Source organism: Myotis brandtii, unplaced genomic scaffold (assembly GCF_000412655.1).
Source record: "Myotis brandtii unplaced genomic scaffold, ASM41265v1 scaffold123, whole genome shotgun sequence".
In the NCBI taxonomy this organism is placed as follows: domain Eukaryota; kingdom Metazoa; phylum Chordata; class Mammalia; order Chiroptera; family Vespertilionidae; genus Myotis; species Myotis brandtii.
In genome coordinates, this window is record NW_005354291.1 from 13,189,928 (window position 1) to 13,212,320 (window position 22,393).

Here is a 22,393-nt window from a genome sequence, read left to right on the forward strand (position 1 = left end):
CTATAGAAATAAAATAATGACAGTCCTTTCTCTTATGGAGCTTATATTCCAGTGGGGACTGACAGACATATATAGAACATGTACATGCTTAGATGCTGACACTGTTGAAATAAACAACCACGGAGGTCTATAAAATCCAACTAGAAAAAGTTCAGTAGAGTATAAAAAGGTGAAAGATAATGAAGACTAAGAAGGTGTCAAAAAGAAAGACTGGTATTAACTGTGACAGAGCTGGACTGATGAAGTACATCAATCAGATAGATTTGGTGACTGAGATATAGATGCATTAAGGCCTGGACTAGGATGATATGATAGCAGAGGCAGCAAATTTAAAGTTATGGATCTGAGATTTATGCTGAAGACAGAGGAAGCCAGTCTTATGAATAAATGGATTAAGGATAAAGGAAGTGTGGCAACTTGCACTTACATATGGGGCTAGAGAGAGCTGCAGCCTGAGCTAGAGGACTAGGCTGAGTCCAGATTGACCACTGGTAGCTACAAGTGGCTCAACAGGCCAGTGTGGAGACCGGTCAGTGCACAGCATTGAGCCACCAAGGAAGGAAGAAGGTTTTATTCTTCAAAAATCCCCAATGCTAACACAGGTAGAAAGATACCAGTTTCTCTAGCAGCACCAGAAGTATCTAAAATAGCTAAAAGGAATAATTTCTTAGGGCCCCCGAAATACTGGTGCAATTGATCGATACAGAGAAATGACCCAAAGGAGTAAATTTTGGAGTGAAAGTTGATGAACAATTTAGTTGTATAGAAGGTGAGTTTCAGATAGTAGGAATACATCGACTGCTTTATGAGTAGCTGGAGATGTTGAAATCATGAGAACAAATAAGATTTTCCCCCCATAGGAAAAAACGAAATTAAAGTTTAGAAGAGAGACGGCAAAAAAGATGCAGAAGTCAAGAGGGAGAAGTTTGAAGAAATGGCCTGAATAGAGTCAGATGGAATAGAATGGTTGAGGCGATTCCTTCATGTATAAAGCTTTTAAGGCAGAAAATTAATGCTTTCAGAGTCCACATGTTCAACCAAAGAGAGAGAACAATCCCAAACATGAAGATTTATGCCTGATTTTATGTGATAAATGGAAAGATAATGTAGAAAGAGCAGGCCACATGACATAATCCTACAATAAAAGCATTGAAGCATGACTCAGAGGTTTAACCCACAGAAAGTCATTAATAAGGCCTCCCATTTGCAATCAGTACAAACATGATATGTCACCAAAAAAACAAACAAAATGAAAAGACCTTTATTCTCTCTACCTTGCTTTTTTTAAAAACGTGGATTAAAAAGAACCTTTCAATGTTAATTTCAACCTACATCCAACAGTGAATAATCAGTTTCACTGGCCAATCACTTTAAATTTTTCTTTGTTGGAATTTCTAGAATGGAACCCCCCACTTTTTTTTAACTTGAAAAGCTTAAAATTTGAAAGCTTTGTAATACTGATGTTACCAACTATTTTTTGTTTTCAAAAAAGCACAACCCAAAGATCTGCTATTCAGTGACAGGCAGTCTCTCACCCCCTTAAAAAAAAAAATTCAACTGCTCCCATAGCTTCTGCAAAGCACGGTTTATGGGTAGTTCGTCAGGTGTGCCCCTTGATTTTCTTCTAGTGCTAAAGATTTTTTAGAAATCACCCTTATGTATTCAAAGGCACAGCTTAAATTAGAGGCTAGACTTTAGACGACTCTTTACAAATGTAAGTAGGTGCATTTGCAGAATGTTTATTTGTATATTTAGAAGATTCCAGGGAGCCTCTCAAGACGTAGTTTCTACTATGATGGCTTAAATGGAAAAGAATAAGCAAAAGGACACTTATAAAATTTAAAAATACAATGCAACTAATGCCAATAAAAAATTAGAATGGATCTATTTCATTAAAAGCATGATCCTTAATAACAAAAGAGATGAGATCAGAATTAAGGAAAACTATATTTAACTTGGCAGGGTTAAGCAGAAAGAGAAACACTCGATAGTATATATTGGTTCACCAAAGAAGTAAAATTGTGATATTAGGATAATACAGTAATCTGAAAATTACTTTGACCCACATAATAATCTGAGGAGCATGTTGGATTCCCACCTGTCTTTGCATCACTGCCCTCCAGTCCCTGCCTCTTCCGTCTCCCTGGATGACTCTGCTTCGCCCTCTAGTTGGAAGCTCAGGCGGCACCTGACATCCCCAGGCTGGGTTAGGTGCTTCTGTGGTTCTCAACCCCCCTTTGCGCACCCCTTCAATACCAGCCTGTATTATAATTGCTCTGTGTTCATCTGCTTCCTCACTGGACCGCAACTAGCCCTTGAGGGCTGGGTCTCCACCTTAACTCACCTTTTCAACACAATACCTGACAAATAAAAGTTCCGAATATATAAATCAATGCGTCATGCTTCCTACAAAATAATTAATAATGCATGGCTTTGAAAGACAAAGAAACCAAAGGGAAAGGTATGACTTAATGTGTAAAAGCTAATTCACGATGGGATTTAAGTCATAAAGGAGTAGGCTGATGCTGTTGAGCTACTTCCACTCAAGTAGACATGAATCCACGCTGCAATTCTAAGGAGACATTTAATAGTGTAGGACCTGGTCCCACTGGAATGGTGGAAAGTGGAGATGAAGGACACAGCGCTAATACTCGGATGGATCCAAAACCGGCCACACAGGGCAGTTGTCAGTTTGTTCTTTTTGCTCATTTGGAGTCTCTTCCTGCTTCAGTAACTCTACCTTTTCCCTCTTTCTCAGTTCTGGTCCACCTGTCAAACCAAACTTGACCAGGGGCAGTGGGCACAGTCCACAGACAGTCCTACTCTCCAGGAACCTACCAGCCTGCAGAATTCCACAAGGGACAGGGGACTTCAAGACTGAGCCAAAACCCTAGGCACAGAAAATAGGAGAGTTGTCCACTTCCAGCAAGTCGTTGAAATTTGTGTCGAAAAAACGTTGGCAGCAAAAAGAATGACTTCACATGATCATTACGGCAAGGCAGAGAAAGAGGCCTGTGTTCAGAGAACGTAAATAATGCCAATAGACTGAAAACCATATTCCGGGGAATTTCACAAATTTGGGTTCTTGAATAAGAATTTTAAAAAAGATGGGATACAGGGGCTGGGTTTCCCAATTGAAACATAAACTCTTACAAAATAGAACGATTTTGGCAACCTAAGTCAGCCCTAGTCTTAAAATACCCAGACACTTCAGAAACACAGACATACTGACCAGGCAATTCATCTTTTCAACATACATAAAGAGAGGATCCTGTTTTAGCAACTTTGCATAATGGACTGCAAAGTAAAGGAGAAGTTGGCACCGGCATACTTGCTCTATGTTCTGGAAGACAATGAGGATGATTGCTGAGTGCTCTGATCTCGGCTTCCTTGTAAGCTAGTGCTGTGACCCAGCTCTCTAGGTTATTATACGGCAAATACTGTAGTTGCTAACCTTTCACAAGGGCCTCAGATAACAAAAGAAAAGTCAGAACCCTCAGCACGAGGTCTTGTGCTTTTCCTGGCAGCAAAGTGGCAGCATCTGTCTATAAATTCAACAGCAGCATTATTTTAACATGGAAAGCAGCAAGTGCCCCCTAGCAGTTTCTAGTCTCATAACTGTTCCCATAAAAAAGAACCATATGTTTACTGTCCTTGCATTTTTTAAGTTGTAAAATCTAAGCTGAGCCATCATGGCTCTCATATATACATTTCCTCCAGTGTCACATTAAACTGTGATTACAATATAAAAAGACATGCAAATGACCTTAATCCTGGGCCAGACTTGACGGTCGCTTAAAACTTGGTCCTGTGTTTATATCACATACTAAATTCTGTTTCACAATTAATTTGCAAAACTCATAAAGGCATGCTAGAAAGCATGGTTATTATAGTGATGTCCATTTGCTTAATGTTAAGTGTCCATTACTTTAGAGGGGAGAAAGTACCATTTCAACAACAGTGTTCCTTAAAGACCAAGCAAGGGATAGAAATATAGTACCTAGCTGCTTTTCCCGTTCCTCACGCCGCTCCCGGGCCAGTCGCTGCCGGTCATCAACCCGCAGCACAGGTGGAGGGTCTGAAAATGAGATAAAAAACATGAGTGGAAGAACATATTTTAAAAAATGAACTAATTAAATACACAGATAAGTATCTTTTTATTCAGTAAACTTGATAAATAATATAATGCTACATCTTATAATTTGTACATACAACTATACTTGCAGGGATAGACTTTGCTAGAATTTTTTGACAGTTTCCTAGCATCTTTCTTCTATTTAAAAACATTATAGCCCTGGCTGGGTAGCTCAGTTGGTTAGAGCATCATCCCAATATTCCAGGATTACATGCTCAATACCTAGTCAGGGCATATATAAGAATCAACCGATAAATGCATAAATAAGTGGAACAACAAATTTATGTTTCTCTTGCTTTCTCTCTTCCTTCCTCTCTCTCCCTCAAATAAATCAATCATTATAAAAACATTACAAAGGAGAGTAAATCCTAAGAGTTCTCATCACAAGGAAAAAGATCCTGTTTTTTGTATCTATAGGGTGTCCCAAAAAACATATACATACACTTTGAATAATTATAAAGGCAGTGCTTATTAAAATACATTTCATTTTCAAAATTGTGTATACATTTTTTTTGGATACCCGCTATATAAGATGATGAATGTTAACTAAATGTATTGTGGTAATCATTTCCTAATATATGTAAGTCATTATGTTGTACACTTTAAACTTACACAGTGCTACATATCGATTATATCTCAATAAAAATAGGAAATAATAAAAATAAAATCAAAAGACACATGGCAAACAAATATGTAGAACCATAACACAACTGTAGCCTTTTGGCTATTTTCATCAAACAATATGTATGACGTTTTGTGTTCCTAAGCTACTGAACTTCTATTATTTTTTTATGCTTTAAATGTCTATTCCTTAATAACAAATAGAATCCCCAGTACAGTTATTCTGAATAGACATTCACCAATTGGATGTGAGAACCCGGCTTGCAGTCAGATAGGTTGAGTTCAGTTCCTGAACTGTCACTCACTCACAGAGCTACTTATCCACTTCTCTCTCAAGCTATGACTTGGGTTTCATGGGTCTTTACTTTTTACCTATAAAATAAAGACACAATAGAACCTATCTCACATCATTGTAAGGATTAAATAAAATAATTCTGTACCAATATTAGAATAGTGCCTAGCACATGATAAGTCTCAGTAAATTCATTCATTCACTGAACATATGAAAATAATTTAACATTATGACCATCCCACATTGTTTCCCAATAGACCTAACATTGTCAGAATAAAATTAAGTTACTGATTCTCAGAAGGAAACTTTTTAAGAGAAAATAGAACTTTGGTATAAATAACTTGCAACTGTACTCTGCATTCAATCTCCAATCTATGATGATTAAAAAGTACAGTGACTACCCAAACTGGGGCACTTTTACAAGTGAAAGGGAGTGCTAGTAATAGTCTGTCTTTGATGACATGCATACACCTGGACTGTCCGGCACAAACTGGAACTGAAGAATGATTCTCAAAGATCAAGCAAGCCAACCCACATCTGCAAGACTTCTATCTGAACAACTACTATTTATATGATAAATAACTTCTCTTAGGGCTTTGCATATTACACAGCACTTTCACATATATTATTTTACTCTTCACACAAATCCTATGAATTAGCCAAGCATTTATTCATTCAGTGAAGAGTTATTCTACCTATTTTCCAAAGAGAAAACGGAGGCTATAGGACTAAGGGAGACGGCACAGTTAAGTGTCCAAGCTAGGACACTTAAAACCAGATCTCTAACTCACTCTGTGCAAATGGCCTGATGGAGCAGTGAGGAGCTGCAAGATCCCAAGTCAGGCATTCCTCTGTGAGGAAAAATTATTTAGAAATAATTAAGTAGAATTAAGTTTCAGTGACTCTTTTAAAGACCTGTGGTGGAGGGTTGGGAAAGAATAGGGATTAAGAGGGATGTTTAATGGACTTGAATTTCTGCTTTTCTCAGGTACATATAGTTCATGAAGAAAATGCAATTTTCTCTTCTAATTGGGTCAAACTCTTAATCATTTGGAAGCAGCTGATGGAGTTATAAAGAACCATCTCCCACTTCTGTAGACGTGGACAGTGCTGTGACTATGCAAATTGTCTCTTTTGGTCTGGGTTCAAGCATTCACCGCTGAGAACACTGGCCCTTCTGGATAACCCGAGACACCATGTGCCCATACTAACAAAAACACCACAAGGGCTTTCCATTCATGCTTCAAAGATAAAAGATGAACAACCTGAATGTGAACAGATGCTTTCTAAATCAAAGACATGTTCTAGAGTTTTCTAATGGGTTTAAATTCTCACAAAGTACAGAAGGGAAGGAAACGAAAATTTACTGGGTTAAAAGGGCCCCTAAGAAATCATTTATTTGGTCAGGATGCCCATGTCTGGTTAGGGCAATATTCAAAATATCCCCAAATTGAGCAAGTATTTTTTTTTCTTTTCAAGTTCTAGAGAATGAAAATTAACAACTTACTCTACACAGACATTCCCATGACTCATATTCGCTAAAATGAAAGGGTTTTACTCAAGTCTAATCCTCCAACATGGAACCTCTTACATTATTATTTGGAGATATGCAGGAAAATAACATGATGGTTTTAAAAATAACAGCCTTTTTTGTACCTTTGCTTATCTCTATATATAAGAAAGCAGACATACGAATGCTTAAAATATACAACTAACCTGAAATGAAATGTCTCCTCATTTAACCTGACTTTAGCAACTTCAATGAAATGGCTCTATAAGGAGATGGCCAATTGGGGTGGAGAGTTTTTGGCCTCTATGCTATTTCTGCACTCTATGCAGATGTGTCTTGTCACACTGGAAATTCTGTGTTAGAAAGTATCTATTCACATATTAGTTTACTCCACCACAATGCCAACTAGAGGATAGGGATTGTGTCTTTTAATAATATACTCTTAGTACCTACACAATGCTAACACCAGATGAATAAATGAGTCCTTGGGATATAGAAGTATAAATTGCACAGTCAAGAATGGAAGAAATTTTCATTGAAAATTTCAGAATGGTATAAAAATTGATTAGAATTGATTGAATGGTAGAAAAAAATCATAAGTGATTGTTGATAGGGAGAACAAGGGGAAAATAGTATAAACCATTTAGTTATATTCAATTCTCATGACAAAAGCAATGGGTTTTCATACTAAAGAACTTTTACTTCCACAAGGATGCTCACTTGAATATAAGGAACAAAAGCCCTCCAGAATAAGCCCGGTGAGGATAGGGGTCTCATTGTTTTGTTCATACACTATCTCTCACAGTCCCAGGCATAGAACAATACATATAATTATAATTAGATGGTGGGTGGATAGATGGATGGATAAATGAATGAATGGAAAGACAAAACAACTAAATGGGGAAATCTCAGCTTGCTAATTGAAATGCCACTGAAGGCTACTCATGCAATATTTGTAATAGTATTACTTCTTCTTTCTTCTAAGTGACCAGCCGATTTAAGTCTTATTTAAAAGTGTCTTATGTAAGACCTTTTCCATATGGGCAAAAGCTCCACAAATGTAGATATAACGGAGGATGTTTCCTATGAGGCTATATGCAATTATCTCTATGTTTATTATTATTATTTTAATTTATTTATGTTTATTGATATTATCTCACTGATTCCCTGTTCTTGAGTAACTTTGGCCTTGGAAGCAGCATGAAGTAGACTTCCAAGACTCTCGTAGAGGATTCATTTTGCCTTTACCTTCCTTTGATTATCTCTCATCATCATACTGTACATTAGTCTCTCCCAAGGACCACACAATGGTTGTTGGATACCTGGAAGCAAATGCATTGTCTATCCAACTGTTTGTATTATGTTTACAGACCGCTTCTTTGGATCACTGAATGGAACAGACTATGAATCATAGGTTATTAAATGAAATTACTGTGTAGCTGTACAATCATTGTAGGGATTGGTGAACAAAAACCTAATCCTATACCAGCTCTGTTATGTGTAAAGATTTTCTTAAATGGTTTTTGAAAAAGTCAGAAAAGTGATATGCAATAATGCTGGGCATACTGAAATGTGTCATGTCTATCACTTCAAACAGGATAGTAAAATTATTACCTCTTATACACTGCTTGACAGTAAACAGTGCATCCACATACACCATCTCACTGACTGTCAAAATGATTCTGAGAGTTAAATAGGGAATGCCTATGAATCTCCATTTTAAAAAGAGAAAATCAAGGCTTTGAGAGGTTCTCTAACAAACTTGTACAAGTCAGTATGAGCGTGTGTTCTGGTGGCAGAACTGGAACCATACTCCCCTACATCCTAGCATGTCTTCAAGGTTTTGGGGATAACCTCCCGTTTCCGCAGCAAATGCAATGCACCATACCTGGCTTATTTCCTGCGTGGTTGCTATTTTGTCCTGAAATAGCAGAGGGCGGCCGGTTGGAGGCAGCAGTTTTCTTCTCATGTACTTTGTAGCTGTCAGGCGCTACACAGATGAGACAAAAGAGAAAACACATATTTACTTGCTTAAAATTTATTCAGAAACTTTCACCTATTCAATATTTTCCTGTTAACCTTTGCATCGGCTACTAGGCTAGGTTTAAGAAAGAAAAAAAAAGATGACGCAGTTACAATCCTTGCCCTCGAGGCACATGCTGTTCGTAGGGAAGGACACATCCAACAAGCAACAGCCTGTGTGTAAGGAGCCAATCCTGTAGCTGTGGCACGTTCATGGGTCTGTGAAGCGGTTTACCCTGCTGTCCCAGCTTTCACATAAAACAACCGTGTGGAAACATGATTGGAATCTAAAACCTCTGATCTTCGTTCTTACAAAGTTCGTGTGTTAGGCAGCAAAAAATTCCAAGAACACAACCAAGTAGGTCACCAAAAGGGAACCAGGATATAGAATGTACTATGGTTTTGAAAAAGCTTCAGACAGGAGTTCAACAGCAAAGACTATTAAAGAGACTAAGGGAAGTGTATTCTAGGAAAGGAATGAAGGGCAGTAATACCAGGCAGTTCTCTGGTTATATAAAGTATAGGGTTCTCCAGGACCAAACAATTTTTCTTTACCTGTATTACTTTATTTAACATATGTCCCGAAGGTATTTAAAGATGTTTGCTACACTTATAGACAGAACTCATGTCAACAACCAAGCCCTCACTGTGGCTCAGCGGTTAGAGCGTCAGCCTACACAGCTCTCATCCCACTCAGAGTAAAACACAAGGTCTCTATCATGGCCTAGAGCAGTGGTCGGCAAACTGCGGCTCGGCAAACCGCGGCTTGCGAGCCACATGCGGCTCTTTGGCCCCTTGAGGGTGGCTCTTTCACAAAATACCGGCTCTTCCACAAAATACCGACTTTTGTGCATGGGCCACGAAGTTTCAATCGCACTGTACGTGTGTGCCCGCACGTGGTATTTTGTGGAAGAGCCACACCCAAGGGGCCAAAGAGCCGCCTATGGCTTGCGAGCCGTGGTTTGCCGACCATGGGCCTAGAGGGTACTATACGGTACAGCCTTTACCTTGTACCACTTTCCCTTTATCTGCCCTATGCATACTGACCAACTCAGTCCATCTCAGAGCCTTTGCAGTTACCTGAAGTGTTTTCCCAGTTATCAACATGGATCTCTCCTTCACTTTCTTGGGGTCACTACTCAAAGGTGACATGAAAGACTCCCCTTGATGTGTCTGAACTAGCACCCCATCACTCATCACTGCCCTCTTCTCCTTATCCTGCTGTTCATAGCCCTTGCCTCCTGACTACTTCCTTTCCATTAGGCTGATATTGTCTACAAAACAGAAATCATTTGCTCAAGGGTTTTAAAGCTGAAAGGATGCGATAATTATTGTGCTTCAAGAAGACTAAATTTAAAAATGCTACCCAAGATGTACTAAAAAAAAATTGCTACATTTACAAAGTTTACCTTTGATCTCTGAATGGGGAATATATTGAATTTTTATGGCTCTCTCTCAATTACATATACTATTAGCTAGCATGGAAAATCAGACTAAACAGTAAAAAATATCTCATGCAACTTAAATATTGCTCAGTTTCTATTTATTGGCATTAAATGCTCAAGCAAACATTGATTGGTTTAACTTTTATCCAATTGAGCTTTCTTTGCCTTATTTTCAGGGAAAGGTCTATAAAGATACAGTAAGAGAATGGGCAGGCTGCTAATAAACAGCAAAAGGTCTCAAATTAGTGGTTTCTGGTAGGATTTTGCCACTTGAGGAAATTTTACCAGGAGATTCACCACTGGAAAAAAGCTGTGTTCTGTGTGTACACACTTAACGCTGGGGGATGGGGACACATCTAGGGGAGCATGAGTGAAGCCAGGATAGGCTCTGACTCTGACCCAGAATGGAAATCAGAAAGTGCGATGGCTTCTGTGATGCCAAAAACGAGTTGCCAGCTGTCACCACGGAGCAGGTGAAGCCCATCCTAGCTAGTCCTGCCTATAGTCTCACAACTTTAGAGGCAGCCCCTAAAGATCAAAAATTGACTGTACTTGGAAACTTTGCCCTTATTCCGCAAAAGTTAATCTTTTAAAACTGCTCATAAAGAAGTTAATAATTAAGAAAGATAAACAGAAAGGAGTGCCACCCAGATTTGGAGTGCTTTCATTATAATTAGTAAGCTGTTTAGGGATCTTCTACTTATTATTTTTAATTAACTGAAAGATAATTAGGACCACTTGTTTAAACTATATTTCAAATGTATTCATTTCTTTTTTGCCTTATTATATTTGACATAATTTACACTTTCTCTGGTAATTGAGTATCTGCACTGCCCCAGGTCCTGATTATTTTTTAATGTTTTTATTGGGGGTCGAACGACCCTTTCACAGGGGTCGCCTAAGACCATAGGAAAACACATATATAATTACATATTGTTTTTGTGAATAATCACTATGCTTTAATTATGTTCAGTTTGTAACAATGAAAATACATCCTGCATATCAGATATTTACATTATGATTCATAACAGTAGCAAAATTACAGTTATGAAGTAGCAACGCAAATAATTTATGGTTGGGGGTCACCACAACATGAGGAACTGCATTAAAGGGTCGCAGCATTAGGAAGGTTGAGAACCACTGCCCTAACTGAATATTATGTCACAGTGGGACACAAAGGAGATTAAAAAGACCACAACATGCCCTAGCTGATTTGGCTCAGTGCATAGAGCATCAGTCAGCCTGTGGACTGAAAGGTCCCAGGTTTGATTCCAGTCAAGGGCACATGTCTGGGTTTCGGGCTCAATCCCCAGTAGGGGGCGTGCAGGAGGCAGCTGATCAATAATTCTCTCTCATTGATGTTTCTATTTCTCTCTCCCTCTCCTTTCCTCTCTGAAATCAATAAAAACATTTAAAAAAAAAAAAAGACCATAGCACATTCAATACAAGTGACTTTTCCGAATAATCCCTGATAATTTTTGGTTGAAATTTACTTTATTGTCTTGAACCTCAAATGTAAAAAATAAATTGCAATTAAACTAGAGGTCTGGCTACTTGGATTCCAATTTATTTACATCTGTCTTTTATTGGATCCACTCTAATCGAACATCTATCTACTCACTTATTATCATTTGAATCTCAGAAATTCATTTCTAACCCAGAACACCTTCTGGGGCCTACTCAAGACAATTTTTGAAATCTATTTTAAGATTTTTTTATGTTCATGTAAAACAGGTTAAATTTAGTAAAATAAAGGGAATTTAAAAATTGTCAGCTGTTTAGTCCAAGATTTTATACTGCTAATTTCTTACCATTCAGTTGGATATTTATTTAGTTTTCAAGCTATCTTTCCACATTTTTTTTCTTTTATTACTGTAAGATTCCTTATTTCTGCAAAAACCTCCCTGGTTAACACTCTATTTTGGTAAGAGGGAAGATACAGACTCAAAGAGACCTGCGTTCAAATATGAGCCCTGTTACTAACTGAATGACTTTCAGAAAGTTTCTTAACTTCTCTGAGTAGGTAGTAAAGGGGTGAGACTGTGTAACTCACAGGGTTGTTGGGAGGATTCATTGAGAAGATGTATGCTAAAAGTCTATCATAGGGCTTGGCACACAGCAGGGATTAACAGCCATTCAGTCCAACTTCATCTTTTATGCTCTTCCATCGAGGTGCCGGGCCTCACACACCCACAGCTTCTGTGCGGTGTAGGCGTCTGGAGGTTGGTGGGGTGTACGCACTTTCAAGTCAGCCGACCTGGCTCTGCCGTTTAAAACTGTGAAGCCTCAGTGTACCCCTTATCCTCAGTTCTAATCCCCATCTGTAGAGGGGAAAACACACTTACTTTCAGAGTCGTGAAAATTAAATAAGACTGCCAGACCCGTGGTAGGCTCAATAAATGGTAAAATGTGCTTTTTGCTCTCTATTTCCTGTGCAACGGTGGGGCAGTGGGTTCCTATTTCCACAGGGCTTTGCTCACCCAGCACAAACAGGGAGAGCAAGTTTATGTAACTTGGTGACAGTGGTCCTGGGAGCAAGGTACCAGTGAGGCAGGAAGGTCTGGCCCGGCTGCTGGGTTCAGGGGTTTTCAGCTCAGCCACAGCCCTCAGGTAGGCTACACTTACTGGGAGGTTTTTAGGATACCCTAGTTTGGAAGGAGGTAATCATCAGTCTTTCTGAGACTTAGCAAGATGACAGTTTTCTGAGATTTAATGCCCTTCAAGTTATCATCACATTAAGTAAATATAAGCCTTAAAAAACACACCCCTTCATCATAATGAGAAAATAAAAACTTATGAGAGACTTTCTTTTTTTTTTCCTTTTCCTTTTTCTTTCTCTTCTTTTTTTTTTTAAATGAAGTGCAGGGACTTTCATGGCCTAGGAACACAATGAGAACACGAATTTATTCATGTAAGATCTCCAACATTTAAATACCTGGAAATGCTAGGTAAGTAGCAGATAGGATCACATATACCATTTTTAAATTTGCCATTAAAATATAAATGACTCAGGTGACTGCCCAATAGTTGAATCACTTTCCTTCATTTTTTAAAAAACAGAGAACTTAGCCACATACTATGATACTCAATAAGTCTTCGCCTGCTGCATAAAATCTTTATTGATCTTCCGGCTAGCTTGAAAGCTTTATTCCATTAGCGTCATGTGTGCATGTTGGAGAAAAGACAAGAGGAAGGATACAGAGAAGCACCCTGGTGGTCTGGGACTGTCTCTAAATCATTCTGAGCAAAACACAGAGGCAGCAGACATACAGGTCTCTCATCTAGTAAAAATTCTGCAGCTCCAATGGGTGCCCCAACGTGCCTCAATGCTCCACATCCTCCATAACTCACTGCATTCCGTGCAATGTCCTCCTATGAAAGTCATGGGCTTCTCACTGCTTAGTTCCTATTGTCTGCTTGAAGAGTCTTCTCTCAATTGATCAAAATAACGAGTCCAGCAAGTGCTTCATTTAGTGAAAAGTCTTTTTTAAAAAATATATATCTTTATTGATTTCAGAGAGGAAAGGAGAGGGAGAGAGAGAGAAACATGATGGCAGAGAGAATTGTTGATTGGCTGCCTCCTGCACACCCGCTACTGGGGATCAAGCCCACAACCCAGGCATGTGCCCTTGGCCGGATTCAAACCTGGGACCTTTCAGTCCGCAGGCTGACACTCTATCCACTGAGCCAAACCGGCTAGGGCTAGTGAAAAGTCTTATTAGAGTAATAAGACTTCAGAGGCCATCTTAAGTTCAAACCTCACTGATGTGTGGTTTTCACACCCACAAGGATAATGTATCTCTGTCACTATCTTAAACAAAATGTGGAATGTAGGTGGGGAAATAGAGAAAGATTCACCCCCAGCTCTGCATGGGTTCTTCTTGGACTTTGTGGACACCCCACCCCCACCCCCAGGCGACACACACAGCTCTGGGAGAATAAATGAGAAGGCAGACCTAGACTTTCAGCCACATGCGACTGCCATCTTTTGCAGTAAGAAAGGCTGACTATTGCAACTTCAAGTTTCAACCTCATAATTTTGATTTATCTATAAAGAAAAGAGTTTTCATTGCGGGACTGAGTGCTATCCATGCTTGATTTTGCTACCGTGAATCTCAGCCACAAGCGTGACCATCTGCTGAGTTCCGAGTCTTCCTAGTGATCACAGGACCTGGAGTGGTCTTGCGGGATCTCCAACACCCTAACAAAAGCTGACTCGAGAATTTGGCTGCAGAATACTGTGATGGCAATTGAAGAATGTTACAGTTTAAAATCATAATATAATTCAGGGGGTTTCACCTAAAAGTTTCTACTTCATAATCCTTTTGCTTGTTTGCTTGACATTTCTTTTTTCTTCTGATATAGCTGCCAGGAGTATTGTAATATTTGAATCATAGATAGTAAATATTTTATCCACTGTTACTAGTGAAAGTTGCATTAGAACAAGGAGGACATAATGCACTCTCGTAATTCCTAATGACTTTTCCGATTATTCCACATGATGGAGAGCTTGCCCTTAGTTTAAATTCTTCATTGTTACATGTGAAGTTGCGCAGTAATGATCAAAGCTCCTGGAAGTTAGCATCAGAAAAGAAAGAAAATGTTTAATGAAATTCTAAAGTGGTTTTGACATTGTATCAGGCAAGACTTAAAATCAAATGACTGTTTTTGCAGTACATAATAGAAAGGTCTGCCCAGTATGACTTGCAGTACCTCGGGAATTTGAGTGATATACTCCACAGACAACAGTATCCGACTTACACTGCTTGGGGAAAAGCATGCGAGCATTATGCCTCTCCTGGAAACATCAGAAAGGCTACAGAGCAGGCATGTCAGCTTTGAGAGATGTGGAAACCCCAATCTTTTCCCAAAGCAATTTCATAGATTTGTTTTGATAATCTGTTTATTCAAAAGGCAAAGAAATATCCATCTTTACTGAAATAAAGGAAAGCATATTTCAGGAAAACACATGTTCCATATATTTATTTGTAACTATTGGGAATCACTTCTTAAGCTGATATGTTTAGCTGACAGGAGTAAATACACACACTTTAAATTCAACCACAAAGGCTTTTATCTAAAAACAAACAAAAAATAAATACAACAAACAAAAACCTTCCTTCAGCCAGATGGCAACACTATAAATAGAATAGAAAATGCTGTTTTCCACCTGCATTAATATAAACCAGATTAAAAGGCAAGCCGTCCTGTCTCCACGGGTGACGCACTTACGCACTTTGCTGGAGACTTATCACCAGTCATCACAATGCTAGCTGCTCCACAAATTATCTCTGCCCCATCCTGGAGACTTATCACCAGTCACAATGCTAGCTGCTCCACAAATTATCTCTGCCCCATAATATGAGTAAGGTTTATGACTAAGCAAAGCACAGAGCAAAGTACAGAAAAGAGGGGGAAAGCCTAACCATATTAAAAGTTTTCCAGTTACACTGAGAAATGGTAAATTACAGAGATGTAGTTAATTGTCCAAATTTCAACAGCTGGATAGGGAGTTTATCGAATTAGACCCAATTCAATTAAATACAATGTGTAATTAAAAGCAACTATTTAAATAACTTGGGAAAGAAAAATAATTAGAATTCAATTTTATTGTAATCAGCTTAAACTAGCCAACTAAAAGAAATTGTTTTTACTTTTAACAGGATAATATTTTACTTTAAAGAAAGCTAAGACTTAGCCGGTTTGGCTCAGTGGATGGAGCGTCTGCCTGTGGACTGAAGGGTCATGGTTTCGATTCTGGTCACGGGCACATGCCCGGGTTTGTGGGCTTGATCCCCAGTTGGGGACATGCAGGAGGCAGCCAATCGGTGATTCTCTCTCATCATTGATGTTTCTATCTCTCTCTCCCTCTTCCTTCCTCTCTGAAATCAATAAAAATATATTTTTAAAAAAGAAAGCTAAAATAACTAATGCCAGTGTTTTACAAAATGACTATCATAGGCCACAAAACAGAAAAGGTAGCAAGTGCAAAATAAAATGATCAAGGTAGAAAATGGACAGTTCTTAAAGAGTCCGAATAAGCAGTGGAGTCCGTTTTAAATATCAGTTTTGCAAAGAAATGTGACTGTAACTTTAATTCCATATTAGTTGCCTGAATGAGTTTAATCTGTGAAATAAAGACACATATACACAACTGCAGAATATCAATAATTAGTCATTCCTCCTCTGCAGAAAATATAGTAAATACTTAGCTTTAAACTTTCTTATGTAAACTCTGAAACACTAAATAGGAATGAGTGATAAATAATGAAAGGGCACATTTATTCCAATTCATTTCACGTTACCACTGAACATTTAACTTACAGGTGGTTTAAAATTATGGGCCAACACAGTCTCACATGCTGCTCTATGCTGCAGTCATTTCTACATTTCTCCTCTCTCACTGGAACACCAGCCTCACCCTCACTCCAACTATTTAAATACAATCTTTTTTTCTTAAAAAAATGAAACAAAACACCTTGAATTGGTCGTCACAAAATAGTCACGGGGATGTAAAGTACAGCATAGGGAATATAGTCAATAATATTATATTGACTATGTACAGTGCCAGATGGATACTTTAAATATCAGGGGGAACACTTTGCAAAGTATATGATTGTCTAACCATTACGCTTATACCTGAAACCAAAACAAAATAAGACTGAATGCAAAGTGGAATTGAAAAGTAAAAAGTAGCCTTAAATTTTTAGAGCAGTTTTAGGTTTACAGAAAAACTGAGCAGAAAGCATAGGGTTCCCATGTATCCCCTGTCTCCATTTGGGCACAGCCCCCCTCCCCAGCCCTACCCCCCACTATAAACATTCTGCACAGAGTGGCACCTTTGTTTCAATCAATGAACCTACACTGACACATTGTCAGAGTTCACTCTTGGTGTTCTAGGTTTTGACAAGGGCATAATGTCAGGCACCCCCCCATTGCAGGATCAAACAGAAGCCAACCCATTTCTCCAGCACACTTCTGACTTTTACTCCACTCCAGGTCTGACACACATTGTTATGTATGATATTAAGTGGGGGGATGGGGGTAGTAAAAGGCCACAGAGGACAGTGCATGAACTAGAAAGGAAAAGAACAGTGCCCATAAAACTAGATGGTGGTTAGACAATAAAAATATCTCAGATGTTGTGTCTTAGATAATGATGGCTTTTCATTCAGGGTGTTCATATGAAGGCTGGACACACAGAGGGATTCTCTACATGTTTCCAATTTAAAAAAAAATGCTTTTATTGATTTTTAGAGAGACAGAAACATCAATTGGCTGCCTCCTACATGCCCACTACTGGAGATCGAGCCCTTAACTGGGAATGGAACTGATGACCTCTTGGTTCATGGGTCGACACTCAACCACTGAGCCACACTGGTCAGGCCAGGTTTCCAATTTCAGCACCTCCTTCATTTGGCACATCATGAATCTTACACATTCTAATTGTTTCCAGAAGTCAGAAAGCAAAACAGGTGCTGGTTCATCACATTTAAGCAAGTCAGCATTTAATAACAGGAGGAGGAGTCAGAAGGAAAGAAGTGAATAAAACATACCAGATCAGGGTTTGAATAACATCATTTGTGACAGAAATCAGTTCCATAGTGTTTCAAACAACTTCAAAGCCAGTGGGTTTCTGTAAAGAATGTGCAGAGTTCCCAGAGCAAAGCTAGTCTAGAAGAGCTCTTGGTAAGTCCCGAGCCACAGTCCTGTCTTCTAACAGCTAGGACCCTAAGGCCCCATATATGACTGCTTATCAACTGCAAAGAAGGACTCAGGGGTTGGCTACAGAAGGACTAAATTAACCTCTCCATCAGCTATTCTATAAGTATCAACATAGAAGGTAATAATGCACACTTGCGTATAAAAAGAGATAAAAATAAAACTTTCAATTTTGGCCGAAACCGGTTTGGCTCAGTGGATGGAGCGTCGGCCTGCAGACTGAAGGGTCCCAGGTTCGATTCCGGTCAAGGGCATGTGCCTGGGTTGTGGGCACATCCCCAGTGGGGAGTGTGCAGGAGGCAGCTGATTGATGTTTCTCTCTCATCCATGTTTCTAACTCTCTATCTCTCTCCCTTCCTCTCTGTAAAAAATCAATAAAATATATTTAAAAAAAAAACTTTCAATTTTGCTTAATTTTATTTTAAAAATAACATTAGATTTTTTATACTATAGAGAGACTATGAAGATAAAAATTTGGAAAAACCCAGAGTTCCATCACCCAGATAACCTGCTTATTCTTTTTATCTTAAAAAAGAAATGCCTTTCATGTGGTTAGGAAATTCAAATAGTACATAAAGTTGTAAGATAAAAAGAAAAAGTTTCTTCCCTCCTTTATTTCTGGAAGAAAAAAAAAGTTTCGATGTACATATACATTTGCTTTCTGTTTATTCAAAACATCATGCTACTTACTCTTCTGTCCCTTTCTTTTCTCATTCGTTAATCCTACTTGGCCTACTTTTCAAGTTCCTTCTTTAATTACACTGCATTTCATCATTTCCAATACATGTCCGCAGCAACCAGATATCCCTATCTCGCCTTCTCTGTAACTTTAAGTTCTCTGAGTCTTCATCGATGTGTGTGAGGGGACCCCGGCCTGGACTGAGTGTGGTTCACCTCCTGTCTCCACACCAGCACCTCATCCCTGTGTATGAATCTCTTGCAGTTGGGGCCGCTCTGCTTCTGCCAGTCTGGACTCCACTGAGAAGGCAACCTCTTCTAAGGGAAAGGACTACAAAGAAACTCCAAGAGGCTTTACCTTCCCGGGGGATAGGGTAATGTGAACAAAGGCAGGAATGGGATCCGCAAGGAGCCGCAATGTTAGAACTGAATCAGAAGCTTAAAAACTAGGTTTGTTCCACGTGGATACATTTCCCACTTCTTCCTCTCTCTGTTTTGCAAGCCAAACCTGTATCGGTTCAAGCTGTGGCTTCTGCCAACTGATGGGAGACGCTGTGGCCTGGGCTGAGGATGAATTGCTTCTCTGGCATCTTCTCTGCTTAGGAAATGGAGCAGCACAGCACAAGGGTGGAACACTTCCCGGCCACCTCTGTGACCCTTCAGCCAGAATCATAGGCTGCTGAGCCTGGGGGTGAGCAGGAGAGCAGAACTCTGACCACCTGGAGAAGAAGGCTGGTGCCCCCCCTTGGACGGACAGTGCTGACTCCCACTGAGCAGCTCTCTGCAGAGGCTGTATTGGGCCTCTCACTGCTAGGGACTTTCACGGATATGCAGTTTGTGGCCTGAGAATCCTGTCGGAGCTATTAAACAATTAATACTATCATCCTGGAATGCCAAGAAATGTGACTAAGCCCGGACTTTGCTATGCTCAGAGTGGCAACCAGCGACTCAGTATCGGGCCAGGAAAAGGGATTTAAGCCACAACGCATTCCTCCAATCTTCTACGGGATAAGTAAAAGCGCGAATTAAAACATGTTCTGTTCTCTCTTTTTCATTACTTTCTACTAGACATGGCATTTTATTTATTCAGTTTCTTCCATTTGCCACACTCCAAATGTCCCCAAATAGAGGATCTCAAATTTTGGAACCTGTCAAATATCTAAATGTAGTAACAAGCGAAAACAAAACAAACAAAAGGAAAGGATCCCAGTCTGAAAACAAGAGAGCAGGTTTACAGAGCCCTGCCAACTCTCAAAAGCACAAAGACGACAGTGTGGCAGGTGTCACAACCTGGCGCACAGTATCGGGCCAGACGGAAAGGCTCTCTGCAAAAGGACAGAGCACTAATGGCTATTCGGTTTGCAGACTGCAACTTAGATGCTCATTTTCCAATACGTATATTTACTTGAAGTAGGCTACGTCCATTTCAAACAGGAGAATACAACTACAAAGTCTAAATCTGCCTAAACTATAGCTCCTTCAGGTCCACATAGAGCGAAGCCACACCTCAGCTGATAATCTGACTCCTTTCTTCTAAGTGCTTCTGGGATGCATCTAACATGACCATTTCTCACTTGACAACCTCCACTTGAGAGTTGGTAGCTATTGTAGTTAGAAAAGCCAGAAAGAGGGTGAGGGAGACTGAGAAGGCAAACTTGTATAGACAGTTCCTCCCAGAAGAAGGGGGGAAAGTCAACAATTACCAAGAGGAGGTGGGAGGAACACAGATGTTAGTCAGACTGCTGCCCTTCCATCCCAGGGAGCACTGGACTGATCCCTGGCCTGGCCTGTCTCCCCACCCTGTTCTTTATCCAAGAACCTGCTCCTAGACAACCAGCTCTATTTTCAAAACCCCATAAAGTCATTGTCAGACAGAACAATATTTAAAGAACTGTCTGGGTTTTCTAATGAAATGTACATGGATCTCACTGTAATCTTCGAGGGTCCCCTCAAACCTGCCACCTTTCCTGAACACACCAGAGAAGTATTTGAATGACATAGCAATATGGTTTTTTCTTCTTCTTTTTGATTTTTTATTATTGCAATATGGTTTCTTTTAGTTGACAAATGAAACCCAAGCCCATGACTTCTCCAAAATTTTTTGTTATTCTACTTCCTTTGATTGGAAATCAAACCCGTAACCTTGATGTATTGGGACGATGCTCTAACCAACTGAGCTACCTGCCAGGGCTTCTACCTCCTTGGTTTTATAGCAGTGAAAAAAACTAAGAAAGTTTTCACAAGAGAGTGTACTCTCTGTAAATAGTGAGGCAGAGAGAGGCTGTGATACTGAGCTTGATCTCCATGTAGATGAAGGAGAAAAATTATAGTTTGGTGAGGACGAGGTAGGAAGAAGGAATTAGGAGAGAGAGAATCAGCTTTCGAAATGGAATATGATCAATTTGAGGATACAGAACAGTATTATTAGGATAGGTGTTTAAAAACTGTTGAATGAATAATTCTGAACATTTTCTTTTATAGAGATTCCATAATAACATCTATAATAATAAAAGCGTGATATGCTAATTAGACTGGATGTCCTTCTGGACAACCTTCTAAACAATGCTGGGGTGCAAGAGAACCCTGGGTCCCAGGTGCCTGCCAGCAGCTAGAGCAGCAGTTCTCAACCTGTGGGGTCGCGACCCCTTTGGGGGTCGAACGACCCTTTCACAGGGGTCGCCTAAGACCATCGGAAAACACGTATATAATTACATATTGTTTTTGTGATTAATCACTATGCTTTAATTATATTCAATTTGTAACAATGAAATTAGGGGTCACCACAACATGAGGAACTGTATTACAGGGTCGCGGCATTAGGAAGGTTGAGAACCACTGAGCTAGAGGGAAGCCCCGGTCCCAGGTGCCAGAGGGAAGCTGGTGCTGGCAGCAGGGGGAAGGAAGGCCTACTCTTGCATGAATTTCATGCATCGGGCCTCTAGTTACTACATAACAGGTTAAATGGGCTTTTGTGGGTTATCAGTTGCATATGTAATATTCTTATGATGTGAATATGTGTTTCATCTTTCAAACATCCAACTTATAAGTGATCTTCTGGAAAACAACCCATATATCATTGAAAATTTCCATTTCTTTAAAACACTACAATAGTCTGGTAAATATGTATAAGGTGAGGGTCACAGGTAGACATTAGAGATAGTTGAGAATGGAAGTTCATTTAATAAATAAGTATAATTAGACATTTAGACTTAAAAATATCTTGTCTTAGAAACAGTTATTCATATGTTCCCCAAATTAGTACCTCTGGATATGCAATTTAATTTTCTTTAAGCAAGATTTTCTGGCAGGCAAGCTGATCTTAACTTTGCAAACAAATATTCAGTAACGAAAGTATGGTAATCACTGATGCATGACAAACCTTGATTTTTCTTATGTCTAAAAGATGACCTTTTTCATATCTAAAAACACTGGATAAGCATTTAGTCCACCTCAAAGCAGAAATGGGGAAGATGAAAGGGATGGCTGACACTTATCTCATTAGTGAGAGTTGTATTTCACAAGGAAACATTGACCTTCTCTTTCTATAACTCATACCAAATTGATTTTAGAACATCTTAAGTCGTAAAAAAATCACATTAAAGTAGTACATGGACACTGCTCTTCAGAATGATAAAATTAATGTGTGACCACGTAAAAATTGTGGTCTTTGCATTGAATAACCAGTTATATATAATTTTTGCTGTATTAACATCTATGCCCTATAATACATGAGCCTCAACTATATGAGCATTAGTGGCATGAAAGTATAACTCCATCCACTATATAGAGAGATAGAACTAAATGCAAATGACATCATTATGTTTCATCTTCATCATCAAGGTTGCTTTTCTTTTCTTTTGTTGTTGCTGTTAATCCTCACCTGAGGCTATTTTTTCCACTGATTTTTACGAGGGAGGGGGAAGAGGGAGAGAGAAAGAAACATAGGTGTGAGAGACTCACATGGATTG

The 22,393-nt window shown here is 39.2% G+C and overlaps 1 protein-coding gene across 10 annotated transcripts in view; it reads right to left on the reverse strand.

The window, feature by feature from the left end:
* The window catches only part of MAP7 (microtubule-associated protein 7), a 123,983-nt gene that overhangs the window by 47,611 nt on the left and 53,979 nt on the right, over window positions 1-22,393 (reverse strand). For all 10 annotated transcript variants that reach the window (XM_005859054.2, XM_014533867.1, XM_005859051.2 and 7 more), the window contains 2 exons: window positions 8,447-8,548; window positions 4,001-4,078 (listed from right to left, as the gene is read on the reverse strand). In XM_005859054.2, coding sequence (XP_005859116.1) covers window positions 4,001-4,078; window positions 8,447-8,548 — 180 coding nt within the window. The remainder of the gene's footprint in view (window positions 1-4,000; window positions 4,079-8,446; window positions 8,549-22,393) is intronic.